Source organism: Lonchura striata, chromosome 2, assembly GCF_050655825.1.
Source record: "Lonchura striata isolate lonStrDom1 chromosome 2, ASM5065582v1, whole genome shotgun sequence".
Classification (NCBI taxonomy): domain Eukaryota; kingdom Metazoa; phylum Chordata; class Aves; order Passeriformes; family Estrildidae; genus Lonchura; species Lonchura striata.
Genome location: NC_140704.1, coordinates 87,864,652 through 87,885,466, shown reverse-complemented (window position 1 = coordinate 87,885,466; position 20,815 = coordinate 87,864,652). Strand labels below are relative to the sequence as shown.

Sequence of the window (20,815 nt, the reverse complement as noted above, 5' to 3'; positions counted from 1 at the left end):
TTAAACCTTCCACTTTAATACAGAATGTGTATAGATTCTGTACACTCTGCCAAACATGTTAAACCAGGTTCCAAAAAGGTGGCAAGAGCAGGGCTAGGGAATGGTGTCACTACTAACCAGCTCTCCTGCCCACAGCTTAGCAATGTGGAGGCACATCAGTGAAGGCATGTTTTTGGCTGTTGTAGTCCTTCCAAGTTGCACTTCTCCATATCCATTATGCATCACATCAGTGATGCCCTGTGGTTACTTACCATCACTTCCATCAGCTTGGCGTGCCATATTATGTCACAGCAATATCTGTCCTGCTGATAAATTTTATGTCTGAAATTAATATTAAGAACTGAATTCATATGAATAAATTTTTAGCAGCAGCTATGAGAGACCAGTTTCACATTACCCACTGCTCCAAGTTATCTTGGCAGTGGATTAGGAGACAGGAGCACAAGTAAAACTAAGATATGGAGCTGACTCACCTCTACATTACAGCCCATTTATGTTCATAAATGAACACATGCTCTCTGAAAACCTGTTCTTCTCCTCTTTTTTCCAAAACTGAGAATGTCAGTTTTGTCATGTGCTATCTCTTGCCTGCCCCAACAAAATCAAAATAAGCAACAGGAAAAAACTCCAAACCCAAAACAAAACCAAAAAACACACAAGAAAATCTTCATATAGTGAAACTGGAACAGAAATGCATAGTTTTAGCCATGGCGCATGTATACAAGAGGAGAGGCAATGCTACAGTACTTCAATCCATATTGTCTATATAAAACATTTATTTTTAAGCTCTATAATGGTATTATAGAAATACATAGAATATTTTATAGTGTATTTAAGTGTACTCACTGTGAAAATAACACATTTAAGACAGGTATTCTTATGTCCAAATGTTTTAAATATATGCACTTCTTTGCCTTGCAGTATTATGTTACTCTGAAAAACAAAATATCAGTATTTTATTCCTTGCTCCTCGCCAGAATCTTCTCATTCAAATTTCCCTGGGTCATCTCGGGTGCTCACTGCTGTGGGATATTTTATAAAAACCACAAAAAGTCTGTAGATTTGTAGATCTCCTATATTTGCTTGCATTCATGTCTAGTGCACATCGCTTGCCGTTCAATCCTCCAAGTGCCTTCTTCGTAAGTACAGTGACATATAGTGCATTCATCAGTTTTCACCTCCCGGCCTGCTGGAATGACAAGGGTTTCTGCAAAGCAGTTTGGGCCTGAAAGAAGGAGAGAGAGCATTATATGACACCAACAGCACACTGCAATCCAGCCTAGCACGGTCCTAGACCTGGGCACAGAAAACATACAGTAAAGTGAGTAACACTGGGTGCATTAAACAAACATGGGCATCACTCACAAGGCATAAAACCAGCAAAGAACACAAGGAGCCCACCCGCCAAAGTGGCTGGATGTTTCTGGTGAGGACTGTCCCTGCCCCCTGCGCAGGAAAGTGCAATAAAACCTTCCTGTGCAACATGCAGCTGTGCCAGAAGCCTGGGCACACCCTGATGGTGCAGTTGAACACAGACTGAAGAGACAGAAAATGCCAGCTGTTGATAATTCAACAGTGCTACTGTAAGCTAACTAAGCTGCTTATATATTTTGTTATTTTTTCCCACTGGAAGCAAGCATTTTAGTTTCTGTAGTAATCACAGTATCAAATTAGTTTATCTTCCCTTTCATGAGAAAATAGTCTATTTCCAGCAGAGTGGAATAGCTTCAGCCTCTTCTGAATGAGGACACTTTACATGTATAAAATGAAATATTCCATTTTATGTAAGTCAGTAAGTCTCCAAACACCTCTTTTCATAGTACACTGAAATAACTTCATTTCCAAGGATGAGGCAGGAGAAAAAGCCACCAACAGACTGTTCAGAAGACCAATCTGGTTCTCTCAAAAAGCAGAAGGCTGTATTATCTATATTTCTGTCAAAAAAAAGTCTATTTCTGCTGTGAAAATCCACATGCTCTTGCAAAGCAGCATTAAACTCTCCAGCCATGTATCTATCCACTGTCATGCCCACAGTGGAACCAGCTCTTCCATTTAATGAGCACACACAGCAGCTGCTCAGGCACAGCCTGGCCACTTCATAGCACTTTGGCACCACTGACATCAGGGCAGGATTTGTAGGAGGGGCCAGGATACACTGACCTGATACTGCTGAAATTCTTGAAGGCTATGGATGTACAAAACACTTGCTGACTGCCAGCCTGCTTGCCATACCAGTAAATATATCCCAGATGGGCTCAGTCTTCCATTGCTGAGGGCTTACTCCAAGACCTGCACCAAAGAGGCTTCTTCTTCTTCTACAGAAATGTAGCCCACCTCCTGGGCTGTGCATTTCAAAGCACAAGCCTAATAGTTCACAAATCAGTTTTAACAGTTAACTCATTGAAACAGGTTATGTCTTCGTGTGCACACAACAGCCTGACAACTAGATGCCAAACTGGCCTCCTTCCTCTTGTAAGAGACCTGCAAGACCTGCAGAAATATGCTTCCCCAAGCTGTACTCCTTCTTAATGCTCTGAATATTTAAGCCCATACTTTGTTTTCATAGGATCACAAACTTTTTTCAAAGAATCATTAAGCTTGGAAAACACCTCTAAGGTCACTGAGTCCAGCTGTTAACCCAGCATCACTGTGCTCCCCATTAAACCATGTACCCTGGTGCCACATCCACATACCTTTTGAACACTTCCATCACTTCTCTGGGCAGCCTATTCTAGATATGGAACTGACTGTTGACAATTAGCTATAACGTGGCTTCAATTTGGGGTAACTTCCTGCCCATTTGGATACAGAAACTGTAGCAAAATACAGCATATCTCATCTAAAATCACCTGCTTTACTATCCTAATGTTACTGTGATACTTCTGTGTTTTCAGTCCCTCTATCTGTACATGTGAAGTATTACTGAGCTGGAAACACTGTAGGGAGGACTTTTGGGGTGGAAGAAATGCTCCTGGGTCCCCACTACATGCTGGGAGGGGTCCTGGGTTTCAACAAAAGTAAAGCAGAATTAACCATGTTGTCCTTGTTGGAACTTTGTTTAAAATATTTGAATGCTGATCTGTATAATTCTGTTTCTCTAAAATACCGTATTCTTCTTGCAACTAATAAAGTTTAATCCAAAAATAAATTCACCTACACATTACATAAAGATACCTGAATGTTTTGCATAATTTACAAAGCTATATGATATAAAGAGTTAAAATATTAAAAGCAGAATCTACTTTCCATGGAGAATTTGTATGAAACCTACAAGACCACTTGAAATTTAAACACTGCTTAAAAGGCACCATAGGAAAAAAAGTGATGTCAATCCCTTGTACAGGATTTATTTTATTCTGGAAAAGCAAATGTTATAGGTTGTACTTAGTTATAAAAACAACTGGGGAATAAAGTAAAAATGGTGCACCACATCTAATATAATTCACTTGGATTCAGAATGTAAATGCCTACAGTCACAATTAGCAACACTTTAAGGTCATGTGTGACGAGTCCTTTTTAGACCAGAAAGTTATTTAATGTAAAGACTGAACAAGTTAGACCTCAACTAGTAAACTATTTTATATGGGGGTAAGTCATTGCTTTGGTAAATCTACAGAAAAGCAATAATCATCTACCTGAGAAAGGGACTTGAAAAAAATAAATGGCAGCAACAAATGTTGTTTTAGTACCATGGAACTCTTCCTTAGAAAATTGCCCTTTTTCTGGTTCTGCATTTGCACCCATCATTACTTTAAGTGCAAATCTGATATCAGCAGTCAGCTGGCATCCTTGCCCTCACCTTTTTCTCTGCAATATTGCACACAACATTGTGGGTAATGTTACAGAAAAGGTCATGAATGAACAGGCTGAACTGACTGGATTACTGCAACATCATGCACATAAATGTCAGTGCAATATACTGTCCAAACAAGGGAAAATAATTTCACAACTCTTCTTTTATTATTTCTCCAAAGTCTCAGACTTCTATGGAAAATAACTCTGAGCTTCACCCCAAACCCTCATTCAATTTTGAAGCTGTATGAGCTTGTCCTGGTTCTTGGTGTCCTGTGGCTACCTTCCCACCAAGCAGGGAATGCTCATCCCTTTCCTCTTCCTCTGAGGAGCAGACACAGAACACAGACTTACGCGGCTGCACTGATCAGACCCACCTGCAGTGATGGGGTATACACGGAACAGCACTGGTGGGACCCTTGCTGAAGGGCTGCTCTGGCTGCTCCTGTGCCTCCAGCAGCCCTTCCCTGCCTGTCACACAATCACAGAATAGTCTAAGATGGAAGAGACCCACAAAGATCAAGTTCACTTGAAGGGATAGCAGTGATGAAGCCACTAAGGATTCTCTATTTGTCTAAAAGGACAGTAGGGAAACTGAGGAATAGAAGATGTTGAACTGACAATGGGAAGGCCTGGAGGTGCAGTAGGCACACAAATGCTAGTTTTAAAAGCTTGAATGCCTTTTCTCAGTCTTCCTTTGAAGAGGGAGATCCTTCACATTCAGAGCGGACAAGCTGCCCCAATGGCAAGGCACTTGCTAAAACTACTGCTTTACTTAAAACTGGGCAGTTCACATTGATTTAGCAAAATTTTCAAAAGGTAAGCTGATTTTGAGTTTTTAAATTTGCAAAATTACCTGACTTAGCACATGAAAAGCATTTCCAAGTAAATTGGGGCTGTTTCAACCCCACAGCAGTGGAGGTATTTCTCACTAGATGCTGCTGCTGCAGGAGCAGTGAATTTGTTCTTCTTGGTCTACAAAGGAGGCTTCCTGCTTTTTGAGCTCCTTTTTGGCTACACCACTACTCTGCACAAGTTCAGCACCTGGCAGATGCTCAGTGCAGCGCTGGCTTGTTTGCTCTGCAATATAAACCTCCTGGCTCCATCCCCAGCTGCGTACACTTATATAGCACTAAGGCAGTCAGTGGTACTGCACTTCCTCACAGCAGATGAAGATCTTGCCATATCACTCTTAAATCTGGCAGAAAATTCATTATGACATATTGTATCAATTCTGAGCGCAGCTTGAAATCTACCACGACGTTGTTTGTTTTCCTAAAGTATACAACTGGTGCTGTCAGACTCCATCGAGCCATACCATGCTGGTATCAGCACAGATTTCTTTCCCAGGGCTAAGGCACTGTTGCTGCCATTGCAGCGATGTCTCAAAGCAGCAAGTTCAGTGCAAATCCTCAGTTCTCACACTGAGCACCAGACTGGCATGCAGGTCTTGGCTTCCCTGCATCTGAAACAGTGAATCCTAGCTTCCAAAGAAACATTTTTACTGGGATCTAAAGAACTAAGAAGACAGATCTGTGTGGTTAATTCATTGAGTGATTGTAAAGAGATCCTCATCTTGGAAACACTTAAAAACTAATAAAGTTTCAAAATATTATTGGGGTAAATCCTGCTATTGTAATTTAAAAAAATAATTCCACTGGTCCTGTGGAAAGTTTCCAACTACTTACACGCTATGCTTCAGTGTTGACAAAGGCAATAATCTAATTAAAATCCAAATTTTTTATCTCAGATGGAAACAGCTGATGCCAGTTCTCAGCAGAGAATGCCCCAGCCACTCACCTACAGAAGTACCTGTAACCTTGACAACCTCAGAAGTGCCTCTCTGAAACTACTCCTCCCCTCTGTCCACAAAACCACAGCTGTATGTCACAGAGCTATTCCTGTTTCCTCTTCCTCCTGTCCTTGCTTTTGTATGGGCACATGTTCCAATCAGTTACAAAATATGAGATACAGCAATTTGGTAAATCACAATTTAATCAACCGTTTTCATCATGTGTTAAACCGAATCATGGACAAAGAAATCTGTTCAACTGAAAGTTAATGTGCTTGCCTGGAGAATAAGTCACAGCAGATTTTTGCTAATTAAAACTACAGTGACAACCTCACTGTAATGCAACACTTTGATGTAAGACTGCTTTGGGCTCTGGTTTGTACTAAACTTTCTCACAACTGCCTCTCTAATAGCTCCTTGCAGCAGTCAAACAGGCCACTTCCAAGGCACCTGACAGCAAACTCTGACAGTTTTCTGGCATTCATTACTGGCATCATTCATTCTGGAATCATTCATGTCGTATTAGAGCACTTTGTAAATTATATAACATCAGTATTTGGCTTACCCCCTTGGTTTTATTTAGTCTTTTTTTCTTTTTTCATGAAGACAGTTCCAACATGGGAAGAGAGGTCCTACACTTTGCCCTGTAATGTTGAGAACCATGACAATATACAAGAACGAACAGGACTGAGTGAGATCAGAGGTCCACCTGCACCAGCAGGAGGCAGAAGGAGATGCATGGGGAGGTAACAGGGACAGAGAAAGCACACATATCCAGCTTCCAGCACTGTCTGCACTGGATATTTGGTTAATGGCTCCTCCTTGCTGTGTTAGTGGAGTTAATGGATGGAGTTAAAAGGTTACTTTATGATTAAGCTCTCCAATATCCTGCTGAACCAAATTCTGATAAACAGAATTTGGTTGTAAGGAGGTCCACAGATACTGTGCACAGGGTAGAACCATTTTCTTTTGTTGCCCACCCACTACCTCAACTTGGTATTTCAAAATCCTCTAGCAGAAGAGGTGGTAACAACCATCTCCATTTCTGTCATGCTGTTCATGATCTTATTGACCTGTATCATGCTTCCCTTCTATCCCATTACCTCACCTGCAGGTTGAAGAGGCCAGCTCTGCACCATCACTGTCCCTGCTGACCTCCCCACACATTCCCCAGTTCTGCTGCCTCTTTTTGGGGCTGTGAGGATCAGGCCTGTGTACTGCACACAAATTGTACAAACACCATGGACCTGTACAGTAGCACAGTGATATTCACTGTTTTGTTTCCTATTTTCCTCCTACTTTCTGACATTTGCCTTTCTGCTGTGATTACTGATCAAAAAGTTGAGCTGATGTTTTCATTACACTTACAAATTTTACATCAGATAGAAATCTTACAGAAACAAATGTACTGTTCCACTCAAGTAAAATATGCTGCTGCCTGTGTTACGTGAAAGTTTCGCTGTCCAGAAATGCTACTTGACAGTCTTCTATGTACAGAAGTGTTTTTGTTTCCCAGTAGTTTCAGGAACATGCTGGAGAAAGCAAAGCCTTCCCTCTCACCTCTCAGATCTTTCTTCTTTCTGACATTTTGAGATTTTCTCCATTGCAGATACCAGGGAGACTAAGGTAAATGTAGACAACCACCTACCTGCATTTCAAGCTGTCTACTGCTATAGATGGCCTCTGATGCCACAATACAAAGCCAAGGATGTTCTGGATGTTACACTGAGGAGCTAGGACAACTGAGGACCAAACCACAGGCAGATGCTGGCTGTGCCTGCCTCACAGTGCACAGGAGCACAAAGTCCCTTCTCACCTGCTTAGCTATTTGAGATGAGTTTTGAAATGTGCTAATGTGGCATGGTGAGATATCAAAATAAGGCTGCTGTGCCACGTAGGTCCGCAACAGAAAGATTACTGAGACACAGGCATTACCTCCCTCATCCCTCTCAAGTCTAATCACTTTCCCCAGAGATGGTATCGGTGCCTACTTTGTGTCCTTCCAATCTTTAATCTCTTCTAAGGAGTCTGTATCTCCCTGACTTGATTTTGTTTCCCTCTCATGTGGATGTGTGCGTATATATATAATACATCTGTCTCCTGTGAAATGTCAGCTCAGAAGATAAAGCACAAAAAGCAGCTGGCAAAAGGAGTCTGTGACCAGGATTACAGCAGACTCTCATTCTCTCACAAAAATAAGTTCATCACCCCTGTCACTGTCATGATTCTGACTTCTCCCAATCCATCAAAATCTTTAACTTGCTTCAGTACCTCTGGACACAACTGAACCAAGCCCAAAAGAGAGCTTTCAACAAAAGAAGGATTCAGGTGAATCCAAGTTTAAAAGCAATTTGAGACTCTGAAAAATCAAGCACTAATTCCATAGCTTATCAATGCTTTAGGATACTGGCAGCCAGAGAATAGCCAGAGAACCATGGCAGATATCCTAACAGACTTCCTGCAAATGTGTGTATATACATGTATGATAAGGAAAAGCAAAATAAAAGTATATCCATTTTGTGATCTTTCCTACCTGCTATGGGAAGTAACAAAAAAGCAGTGGGTGCAATATGCAACCCTCTATGAAAGCATAATTTTTTTCATGCTAGAGAAAGCTTTGGTGATTTTAAGAGTAATAGAACCCCTCCTTCTGTTACGGCCATTTTTTGTTAGATGCATAAGGAAACAACAGATTAGGAGAAATTATTTAAAATAACATTTTTCCAACTTATTTAGAAGGATGTGTACAGAAATGTCTGCTGTGAGTGGACAGATAGAAGAGAGTTCAAGGAAGCTCTTCTGTAACTAAACAGGATGACCATGTTATCAGTGGCACTGCTGTGACAAAGTGGGTACCAAAGCTCTGGCACTTGCTGTAGCCTACGTGTGCTTGTGTGTGTGTATGTGCTTTAATCCAGAAGATAAACCAGTTATAATCTATTTAAGAGTTGGGTTTTAATGTTCTGCTGATGAGACTCACAAGCTCTGTTTATGGCCATGTTCCATTATTTCACTATTTCATTTATCACATGTGACAGCACTATTGATGAACATTTTACTCTGCTCCAATTCTAGAAATTTCAATAGTGTCCAAAAAGACCCAATGAACATGAAACAATGCCACCACAACCACTGGACTGATCCTTTTCACCACTGCTTCTTCCCAGCTCTGATTCTCCATCACCTTGAACTTGGTGGTGATCCCTGGAATGACAATGCCAATTGTACCAGTACCAAAAAGGGCTGCACAGTTTTGCACAGATAGAAATGGCTTGCAGGAAGGGAACATTCTGCCTAACCTGCCACTGCTGCTGTCTCCTTAGATTTTCAGGGGTATCCAGTGAGCAGCACTTCAGCTTTTTGTGTACTGAATACAAAGAAGCAAAGAAGCATTGAACTCCACACAATCCAATACCATATGAGCCAAATAGAAATCCTTGAAGCATAGAAGGGCCAAATTAAACATAAGGTTTGACTGCCATAAAAATATACTGCACCAAACAACTTCCTTTACAGAGAACATACAGAAAGACCTGAACAGGCTACTTAAAATTATTTCATTACTTGTAAAAGGACATTATATTCCACCCAGGAACAGCATCAATTAGACATGAGCTGAACGTTGTGGGTATCTCACAGAAAATTATATAAACACTTAGAAGCCAGCAAGCTGCATATCGATTTTAGGCTCAGCTTACAGGTCTGTCACAACGCAGATGATTGAGAAACTAAAAACATCAGGTTTGAATGTATGGAGAAAAATCATGTCAGATACCTGAGAGAAAAAAGAATCACAGAAACATTTATGTTGGAAAAGATTTCTAAGCTCATTGGGTCCATATGTTAACAAAGCACTACCAAGTCTACCACTAAACCATGTCCCCAAGAATCCACATACCTGATGAATGCTTTCAGGCATGGTGACTCTACTGTTTCCCTGGGCAGCCTGACCACCCTTTCTATAAAGAATGTTTTTCAAATATCCAGTCTAAATCTCCCCTGACACAACTTGAGGCCACTTTGTCTCATCCTGTCACTTGTTACTTGGGAGAAGTGACCTGCACCTGGCTGCAACCTCCTTCCAGGTAGTTTTAGAGAGCAATAAGGTCTCCCCTTAGGCTTCCTTTTCCCCAGGCTAAACAACCCCAGTTCCCTCAGCCAGTCTTCATGGGACTTGCATTCCCTACATCAGCTCCACTGCTCCTCTCTGATGCTCCAGCACATCAATGTCCTTCTAGTGAGGGACCCAGAACTGGACACAGGATTCAAGGTGTGGCCCCAGTGCTGAGCCCTGGGAACACCAGCAATGACCAGCTGCCAGCTGGATGCAGCTCCATTCACCACTACTCACTGGGTCTGGTCATCCAGCTGTTTTTTTACCAAGTGAACCAGTCCAAGCCATGAGCAGCTAATTTTTCCAGGAGAATGCTGTGGGAGAAACAGGAACTCCTGGGGGCTGGTGCTCTTTACCCTGCTTACCATTGTCCCTGCCTGCTGGGCCCAGGCATGCCTGCACTCCCTTAGCTCTCTCGCTGCTTCCCCCTGCACCACCCAGACTGGACTGTGAACCAGCCCGGGCTAAAGTCAGCCTGGAAGAGAGGAGGGTGGTTTGGTCTGGGACACAAGCTGCAGTGCAGCATTCTGCAGAGATGCTTGCAATGGAGTGGAGCCCAGGGAGTGTGTGGGAGTAGCACTGGCTACTTGGAAATTACTTCTGAAGCCCAGAGAGGGCATTCATGTCTAAGAAAACAAATTGAGTCATTGCTAATTTTTCCCACTGCTACAGAAGCTGCAGAAGCATTGCCAGACATTGCAAGGACTGGCAGCAGTGATGGGGCAGTCTGTGGGCTGCAGTGGAGTAAAATGCCTGTGCCCAGCCCTTGTAGCATGGGAGTTTAAAAGCCCTGCTGTTGAGGTTAACGGGGCTAATCCTTCCCTTTCTTAAGCTGTTTATTCATCCCAGTGACCCTGCTGGGCTTGGCAGGATAACTGAGGGCCTGGTGAAAGATCTGCTCAGCACTAAGACATCTTCTTTGTGCTGGGAAACATCAGCTTACTCTTCAGATTAAACAAGCCATGTGAAATGCCTTTGTCGAAAGATTCTCAACGAGTTGTCCTAAAAACTGTTATGCAAGTTTAAAAAGATTATGCTCTTCCAGAAGCACATGATACAGGCTTCAGAGATTTGCTGCAAACACTGTAACTAAAAGCACATTTTGATTAGCCAAAACACTTCAGGACTGGTGGGCGGTGGTGTCTATCAGTTAGACTAGTTAGGTCGCTGAGAAGTGGTCAGCAATTTAGGCAAAAATGCACATACAGTCAGGATTTTATATATCCTGAAACACAGGCTAAATGCAGGATACTAATGAAGGATAAGATTTAGAGAATTATTTTGGGAAAATCCCTAAAGATTTCAACTAAATCAAAAGCTAAAGTGGTATCAAAATACAGAATAATTCTGCTTTACCAATGAAGCAGAATCTAAATCAGTGTATTTTTCCAGTCACTATAAATCACTGGGTATTGAGAATACAATATGTGAGGATGGCCAGCAGCTACCTACTAGTACAAGGAATTAGTCAGTTGAACCAATAAAATATCATCAGTCAAGCATCAACCATTTTTTCACCACATTTTAGAACAGACACTGAATACAAAGATAGACACTGAATATAGTTAAACCAGAGGTTATCTTTCTTATTGAGAATGATTTATACAAAAATCCTAAATGTAGTATCACTCAAGTACTGATAGATTGTCACAGCAGACAGTGACAACTCTCCCAATTACATAGTCCCCTTGCAAGTTTAGGTATTTTATAAAGACTTGGTTTGACTTCTTGTTATTTCCTATTTTGTGCTATCATTACTGATCCTTTGGGTTTTTATTTTTTAAATTATGATCTTAGGGGCTTGCATAAACAGACAGATTTCTATCCATTCTTCACTAGAGTAAATTTGTTCTGGTTGTAGGTGTGCAGATGTCTCTAACATGCCTCTCTCTAGGTAATTTGCTGCTGAAGTGATACACACCAACAAGAAAAATGTGTCATCACTGAAGGAGCTGCAGTTTGGGATCTCAGACACCTGTGTAATGCTCTCATACACAGCAGCTGTAAGCAAAGCTGACAGCTGCAGAAAAAGGAAACAGAGGTTAAGACTCTTAAAGGCAATAAAGTTTCTGCAGTAACAGAAATAAGTGGTCTGTCACATCTGAACTGCTCAGCTTTGTACTTGAATACTTTGGCCCTTGTGGCATTTTCTTGATTGTATCTGTGATTTTGTGCTTATTTTATCCATTTCCTTTGAGTTACAAAAGGTAAGTATCTAGCCAAGACCAGTACCAGCATAACTTTTATTTAAAATATTTAAAAAATCCAAACACTTCCACAAAGAATATTCTTCAATATATACTGAAGACCGATCACCTTCTTTCCCTCTTCTACCTTTCTCATTTAGAATGTTTCCAGTAATCTTCCTCCTAAAATCAGAAAAATAGTACCCCTTCTTACTGGAATATAAGTGCCAGGGATCTGTGACAAAGAATGAACTGCACCTGTCAGCATGTCATGCATCGTTTTATAATACAATTTATTCTAACAACATCCTTTGCTGTACATTGTTAGCTTCACTGACTGAAATAAAAAGCTGTCATTGTGAAAAACAGGTGTAATACAGGGGAACCAGAACAGGAAAATTAAGAACCTGTTGAGTCACAGTCTTAATATATTCATTCCATAGGTGTGAAAATTTACAAAATATACAGTTGTAATTGCTAATCATTTTAATGTCATACTATTACTATGTGAATATACCTGTAAAAAAAAAAAAAAGAGTAGCTAAGTTTCCTAAGGAAAAGATTCCTTATCAGCTAGCTTTAAGATGCACCTAAGTTACTCCACAATTGAGAAAAACCACAGTATTTTTAGGAGCAAAAGAGAGGTTATGCTCTGCGCTCTATGCTACTCAATCAATACTTCCAGCTTTTCATCCCCTTTAATGATTTTCCCCTGGTGGTTATGAAACATAGCCCTGACACAGCTTGCTTTGGAAAGACTGCATTTTGTACCTGTGGAGGAAGCTGAATATAAAATCACAGAAAAATGCCTCTGTGAAAGCATGCTTTTCCTGCCCCTGGTACCCCAAGCAGTGTTCCCTGACAGCCCTACTCCCATGGCAGGCCAGGATGCAGTCTGGGAAAAGTCTGGCATCAATCCCTGTTCCAGCACACTGCTTCTGGCCAGACACATTTCTAGGGATAGGCACCCAGTTTGTCACCTAAAAACGAGGGATTTGGTCTAAGCCAGCCACCCACGGACTCCATATACAGAGGGAAAGGAAGAGGCACCTCTGGGGCCAAGTCCTTGAACATCCTGCAGACAGGTGCTGCCCCAGCTGTTCACTAGTCTGGTCTGCAGTTGAGCCCTGCACCAGCACACAAGCATCCTCCTCACATTTCAGCCCTGATTCTCACATCACATCTCTTTCTTGCATCACTCCCTTATCTTGTCAAGGTCTTGTACAGAAAACTGAGTGAGATGCTAAAACAACATCATTTGGATGGAAGAAATAGGATAGGAAGGGGTGTGTCAAATATCAGTTATTCTGTCGATTAGAAACTGTCAACAAGTCAGAGCTGAAAATTTGAGATACCACTCCTGAGGAGAATTCACACACTCCTCTCAGGTCCATATCTAAAGCCAGCTTCTAAGAAATACAACCAGGTATTATGAAAATCTAAATATATTAAGTTGTAACATGAAAATCCATCACTACCTGAAGTTAATTTCCTCTTATTTCCATTTGCATCACTCTCACACAACTCAGGAATGAAAAACTAGCTAACAGGGATGCTTTGGAGTAGGAAGAGTGGGAAACCAGAAGATGGAAGGGTGATTCATTGCAAAAGCAAGAGATTAGGAAGCTACTGGTGTTGGAAGAAACCAAATCAGCGTGATTTCAAGCAGGAAGGAAAAAGGAAGAAAGCAGGCAGGGTGACTGGCAAAATTATTTTAAGGAATCATTTTTTTGTTGAGATGGAAAGACAGATGTTTGAAGTGAGAGACATGAATCATGAAAGATACGAGAACCATCTTTGTTAAATGTAAGGATTGCCTCTGTGGGTTATACAAATCTTTCATCCAAGAAAAGTGCAGCACTACAGAAATTTTATGTCACTCACAGGGGCACACATAAAAGGACACACATTACCCAAAAAAAAAATCTTCCATGTAACATCACCCAACTTCTTCACTTTTACAGTCTTAAACAGCATTTATTTTTCCACGTGCTGCAAAGCCAAGAACACCATTTGGTAGTGCAGTGCTCTTTTCCCATGATGTTGTTAGCACAGGCTCTTCCTATTACGCAGGTGTGAGAAATTGGGCAGAGCCCAGCAGAGAGCAAAACCCCCTTGGAGCAGACAGATCTCTGGCTTCCTGGACAGTGAAAGAAACACAGAGTGAGGATGATAAGCTCAAAGCTCCCTTCAACATTCCCATGGACTTGTTAAGGGGTATCAACCCCAGCCACCAACACTAACATCACTGGGTGGGCTATTTTGGCTAGGCAGATTCAACAGCTAATCCCTGTCACACAGCAGGATACAGACACCTTCAAATAACACCAGGGTTCACGTAGAGCCCTCTGGTTTTAGCCAATGCAAACTCACAATCTAAGAAGTAAAAAATTCATATAATGCAGATTGCAAAGACGTCTGCTCTTCTAAGGAGAGACAAGATATTCCCAGCGAGGGACTGAACAATTTAAATGCCCAACCACTAAGTCGAGGCACTAAGCCCAAGAGGAGGCAAGCACTACCAGTATTACTGGGACTCCTGTTCGCAGAAGTAGCCATCAAGCTCCTGCAAAGATGCTCAGGGAAAAATAAGAAATCGGATCAGGACTTTCATTAAATTAATAGCCCAGAAAACTCTGAAAAAAATAAAACTGGATTCCAGAAATGGCCCCCAAGATGGCCAAGTTGGCAGTGGGAAGCTGGGCTGCTTCCTAGAACTTTCTTTTCCTTTTTTTTCCCTAACATGTAAGACCTCTGCAGTTACCAAGGCATGAAAACCAGTCTTTGTATTTACAGTAATAGAATTATTGTAAACCTATTCTTAAATATTTCCACATATTATATGCTTCTTCTTGTAAAATTACCTCCAAAGGCAATTATTATGGAAATAAAAGTTCTGGAGGAAAACAGCTGGTGCTTTTATGTTTATCTGAAAGCTATGTTTGTTTTTTCCTAGGCAAAACCAAAGCATTATGAAACTGTAAATTATTCCCAAGGCATTCTGAACTGATTTTTTTGAAACTCAGATTAGTGCACTAGAAAAAGAGTAATAAAATAATACAAAAGTGGTAAAACTAAAAATTAGATTTTACTTTTCAAATGAAGTTATTATTCCATAATGTCCTACAACCAACAATTAAAGACTTGGTGTATAATTACAGTGATAGCTACTCAATCTGTTTTGGGGATATTGTTCTATTCTCTGGTGATAAAAATGATCACTGCTCACCTGCTGCATACACATCATAAGTGTCAAGAAGACTTGAGAAGTTTGTGCCGAGTAGAAGTTATTATTTTCAAGAACCTCCCTAGAAGACAAAACTAAATTACAGAATTTAGTTACAGAATAGATGGGAATGCTGCAAAACGTGAGATTAAGAGACGTGGAAAGGAGATGCTTCCTGCAGAAGAACTGATGTCCTAGCAAAGGGGGATATCAGCCCAAGTGGAAGAAACCAGCAGATCTTCTAATTCATTCCCTTTTGCAAGGTGATGTTCATTCCTGTCTTGCTCTAGGGTTTAATTTGCAATTACCCCCTTTGCACTTGATACCATAACCATTAATAGCACTATATGTACTTTTAAAGTCTGCAACCATTACTGCATTAGTAATTTATTTTCTGATTCTGTATTCCAAGTGTATATATAATTTATGCATGTGCAATTGAAATCCATGTATTAACATCTATAAAAATGAATTCTGTAAGGAATCTTTGTGGAACAAAAGCTGTGAATGGGCTTTCAAGAGAGGAAAGAAAATTGGTCAGAACAGGAGAAAAGTCACCAAAAGTCACCAAGCCAAAAAACAAAACCAAAATTCCACAAGTTTTTACAGGAAATCTTGACCACAACACTGTGAATAAGACCATGTGAATGCTTCAAAATAGACTAAAACACTTGGGAATGGAAACTTCCATACAAAATATGTATCATTGCAGGCACATTACAACAAGGAATAGAATACATCAAGGAGTCTGTTTCCTTAAGTTAATTTCTACTGTATTAGGAACACTGCTCCAGGTAAAAACATCTAGCAGCAAAGCAAAATAATACAGTAGCAAACACGAGATTCCATGAGGGAATCACACAAACAGATCTCCTTCAAAAATCTCTACAAAATGCCAGCAATAAAAACCTTGGTTAAATACATCTTAATCTTTGGCTAGTGCTGCAAACACCAGAACTGTCAAGGGATACTGAAACTAAGTAAAAATATCCTCATCATGGTTAAATAATCGGATGGATACATTTAGATTTCAGATTTTAAGCCTTCTTGGCACATTATGTAATTTTTTTCCTCTGGGCACAAAGTCTTATCAAATAAAACATCTCTATACCTGTAATTATGAGACTGATATTTCAGCTAATTATGGCATATTTGTTCTTAATAATAAAAATAAAATAATCATGTTGTCAAGTAATGACTGAATACAGCTGTAAACTCTTAAAATAGGATAAAATGGCAGCTATAATGGAAGATAGGAAGAAAAACTTTGCTTTTTGGTACTTCCCCTCATTAGTTCTCACTTCTCTTCAAAGTGGAACTCCTAAAAGCAGCACTCAGTTGCTTATTTTTCCCCAATAACTAATCTGTTATGGGTTCTTCCTGCAGATGACATTGCTTTTAAAAGATCATTTCTAACACAGGTTTCTGGTTAAAAGACAGATTCCACTTCCAGGCTGTTAAAAAGTGAGAAAAAATGTCTAAAGGTGAGAGCCAGCCTACGTAGCCATATTTGACCACATTTGACTCCATCACAGACAGAACACTTATGGCTTTGTTTCTTATTCATTTGCTTAGAGTTTAGAGAAAGATTTTAATAAAAGATTCAACCCTCGCCACATTTACTTTTCCCCCTTGAGGTACAGTCCTGCTCTGTGTTCAATTTCCATATGTGAGCTGTGTGAAAGGATTGTAGGAAGACTGTAGAGGGCATTTAAGCATATTGACTTAAGAGAACAGAGCAACTTAGCCATACTGTAGTAGAGAGTAATAGGGAATGATAACAAAAAATAGTGGAAAAATAAGAAAGTAAGGAAATGAAAGAATCTGCAAGGTTCCCATGCAGAAATGTGCAAGACTCCATGTTAAGGAAATCAGGCCCAAGGCACTAAAAATATTTCAAAAGAGGTCATGCAATATAAATGAAACTTAAAAGCACTTTCTCTTCCTTCAGCTATCATGGCATGAGCACATCACATCTAAACAAGTTTTCTCAAATGCACCCCACTGCCAATCTTTATGTGCTGCAGTCCCCAGCATTCCCTTAGCACGCTACTTTTCTTACTAAGTCCCTCACCTGCCATGTACAGATAAGTACAATCTGTAAGCAATTTTCTTAGCTTTTAACAAAGTTTAAAGTTGCTACAATTATGGTAAGCAAAGATCTCCCAGTTCTCATTCCATTTACCTTTCTGTCTTCACCTCTAGTCTTTCTATCTCCTTCTGCTCCAGTCAGATTTACCTTGTTTCCTTTCTTGCCCTAAACTCCTCCTGATTTCTGGACAGCCGCAGGATCCCATCTGCTGTGCAGCAGCACCACTTCATGCTGCCTGTTCAAGCAGAGACAGCAGACCTGAGCAGAAAGGTGCACAGCATCACATTCTCTCAGACAGGCACCACAAGTATTCCCAGCTGCACATTCACTTCAGGAATTCCACACCCTGGTGAGGGATTTGTTTTCTCCTCATGAATGCTACTGCTTTAATTATAGAAGTGCATGTTGCATGAATTCACCCATGTATCTCCTGAACTCCTGCAGAACATGGATAAAAGAGCTGGTCCTACCATCTTGTCTATCCCTAACATTCTAAGGTATATTCAAGGCAGAGGCAGATCAAAAACACTGCAACCACTTTGGTGCTTTTGAACAGCTGCTATAAGTTTGCATCTCTCAGAGGGGCATTTTTTTTTTCCCAGCAGAAATCAAAGAGCCTTATTAAGATCCCAGCAGAAATCTAGAAAAATAATTGCTTCTTGTTTTTTTGGTGGTTTTTTTTTTTTTTTTTTTTTTTTTTTTTTTTTAATGACAGGTTCAGGTTCTTGAAAATTTCCATGTTTCTAATACAGGCTAGTCATTGACTTAAATTGAGAGCACTGGGGTAACGCAGAGCTTCTTCATATAATTTGTTTTCAATCAGTAACCTTTTCTTTTAAGGATTTACCCAATATGTAGCATACTGAATACCTTAATAAAGTTTAAATGGTTTCTTTTTCTCCATCCAATATGCTGTGTTGCTTCACAGTTGTGGGGGTCCCTTGCTGTGTGACTTTTTGCCCTATAGTTATTACACAGATTGAGCTGCTAATTTAGGCATGGAATGCTGCTGACCATCCACATGTTTGCTCATTTTTTCCCTCTGCATTTGACAGAATTTTCTAAACCATCCAAAACCTAAAGATTCTCTACAGGTTTTAAGAAAAAAAAAAGTTACATATGCAATTCCAACCCAAAACTCTGATGTCATATTGCTGGAAACTGCTGTCTTCATGCACCTGTGCACACACTCATATAAACTATTAACTCCAAAGTAGTTCAGTGAATTGAGGAAGAATCAAATCTCCTTTCCCAAAAATAATGAAACCATGAGACACAGTGAATAATTATGGGCACTTGGGCACTTACAACCTATGCTTTTAGTATATTATAGATATATTTATTTGGATGTTCCCTAATTCATGCTTTTAGAATAATGGTACTTGCAGAAATCACAGGCCAAGCAGACTCCAAAGCACCTTTCAGAGAATTAATAGCAGCCTGTGAACTTTCAAGGCAGGGACAAACAGACACCTGTCATCTTCTAATAGAGATACTTCTAATAGAGATATTTCAAGGTTATTTTGATATATATTGAATGCACATAAGAAATCAAAATATATGATCAGTCAGAGCCCCAGCACCACGTGGGTAAAGCAGCCTGTCCTTCTGCAGACCCCTGGTGCAGCATGGGCAGTGCTGATCTTTCCAAAGACCACATGAGATGCCACAATTAGAACAAATCTACACATTCAGCCAAATAAGACCCAGGACAAATAGAGGGAAGGTGTTTCTTTTAAAGAGCTTGGGAAGATGGGAGAATAGAATAAACTGGCTTCTCAAACTCACACCATGAAAATATCTTCACTAAGAAGAAATGTTATATATGGCTAAGATCATTAGAAACCTGATCAATTTAAAATAGGAACACACACTGGTGCTTGTTATGATAATTTCCATATGCATTTGAAACTTTCATTTGGCAAGAATATATCAAGTCGATAAAATTCTACCAAGGCTTTGTAAATTAAGAATATATTGGAGTCACAATTAAAAGTGCCACTCTGAAGAAAGACTACTTTCCTCTCTCCCAACATCTGTTAAATAAATAGATTGGTCTTAGATAATGCACATAACTTCTGTTGTTGATTCTTTGTTCGGGTGCCACACACACAGACACACATACTCAAATTTCTATGAAATTTAGTATTACCTGCCTCTGCAATATGAAATGAAGCACCTATGCACACACACATAAACAGAGGAGCAGCATGGAAGGCAATTGAAGAGCAAGAACAATTGCCTAAATAAAAATTATGTAGAATAGTAATATTTAATGCTCCAGCTGAGACCTTAATCATTATACAATGCACTACTGTATAATAAAACTTGTTCTGCTGTAATTCACATTCAAGCAAGAAAAAAACATGGCAAGAGAGGCAAGAGAGATTTTCATACTCATAATTTTAAACATAAGAAAGTTCTAAAATCTCTTTTTCAAGGTCACAAGGAAACTGTGGCAAAGCAAAGGTTTCTATCAATATGTTCAGTGGTGGTCACAGCATGTGAAAAATGAGCCAGATCCATGGCTGTAATACACCAGATTAGCTCCATGGGCTTGAAAGTATAAGCTTGAATGACTTGTATTGATAGGGCCTTGCTGGCAGTGCAGACCAGTGCTACTTTGCTGTAAAGTAGTTAAATATAACATCATCAATGAGGGGCAATAATGTAAGCATTTTTTTAAGGCAAGACTAATGTTTCAGCATATAGCCAACACCTTTGCAAATGGCAATGAAGCAAAGCTGTGTCCAGCCTGAGGGAGATAAGCCTGCTAGGTGCAGTGATGCCTAACTAGTACAGGGAGTGTGGCACAGACACACAGCCCGGCACAGCAGGAAATGTCTCATGCAGAGAGACTTTTTTGTATTAGAACTTGGGGAGAACAACTGGATGAGCCTTTGAAATGGATCAGGGTAACACATGTGATGACCAAGTCTGTGATTAAAAGCGTTTCTGGAACATCTTCTGAAACTGTCTCAAACATAAATCTGCACCAGACCCAGCCTGCAAGCTCTTCAGAGACCCCTGTGTGCCAAGAATGTCCCCCAGTCCTTCCCAGTGGTCAGCACTCCCGAAAGGGAAGAGCCAGAGTGGAACTCATGGCAGACAAACAGCTAGAGGAAGCTGAACTAAAGCAGGGAAACATGTAGGGGCCTCAGAGAGATTCCCCAGGGCAAAGGGGACTAAACAAGAGAACAGCTCTGCACCCTATCATCTTTCTGCACAGCCCAGAACAGTGCAGGATAAGCACTGAGCCTTCCAAAGCATCCTAGTGGTGGGGAAGCATTTGGACAATTTGGAACACACACAGAAACAAGCACGGCTTGCAGGCTGACTAACCTCAGCTCTGTCCTCAGCAGCTGCAGAAAGGTTTTTCAGATAATTCTTCTACCATCTACAGCTGACAATTCTCATCTGAGATATCTGTCTCACCAGCACATATGTGTTGAAATAGTAAACCCCTGAGGCCCTGGTTTTATTATTTGAATAATATTCTGCTAAACCTCCCAAACATGTACCATATGATTTTTTAAGAAACTTCCCCAAAAATTACTCCTCTCCCCCAATTGGAACTTTACACTGACTGCAGAAATTACATTCATTCTACAAA

General features: G+C 40.4%; 1 protein-coding gene across 2 annotated transcripts in view; it reads right to left on the bottom strand.

Moving 5' to 3' along the window:
* Positions 1-758: 758 nt before the first annotated feature.
* Positions 759-20,815, bottom strand: part of VWC2 (von Willebrand factor C domain containing 2) — a 54,019-nt gene continuing 33,962 nt past the window's right edge. For both annotated transcript variants that reach the window (XM_021546859.4, XM_085571734.1), the window contains exon 4: positions 759-1,225. In XM_021546859.4, coding sequence (XP_021402534.1) covers positions 1,074-1,225 — 152 coding nt within the window. In that variant the 3' untranslated portion in view covers positions 759-1,073. The remainder of the gene's footprint in view (positions 1,226-20,815) is intronic.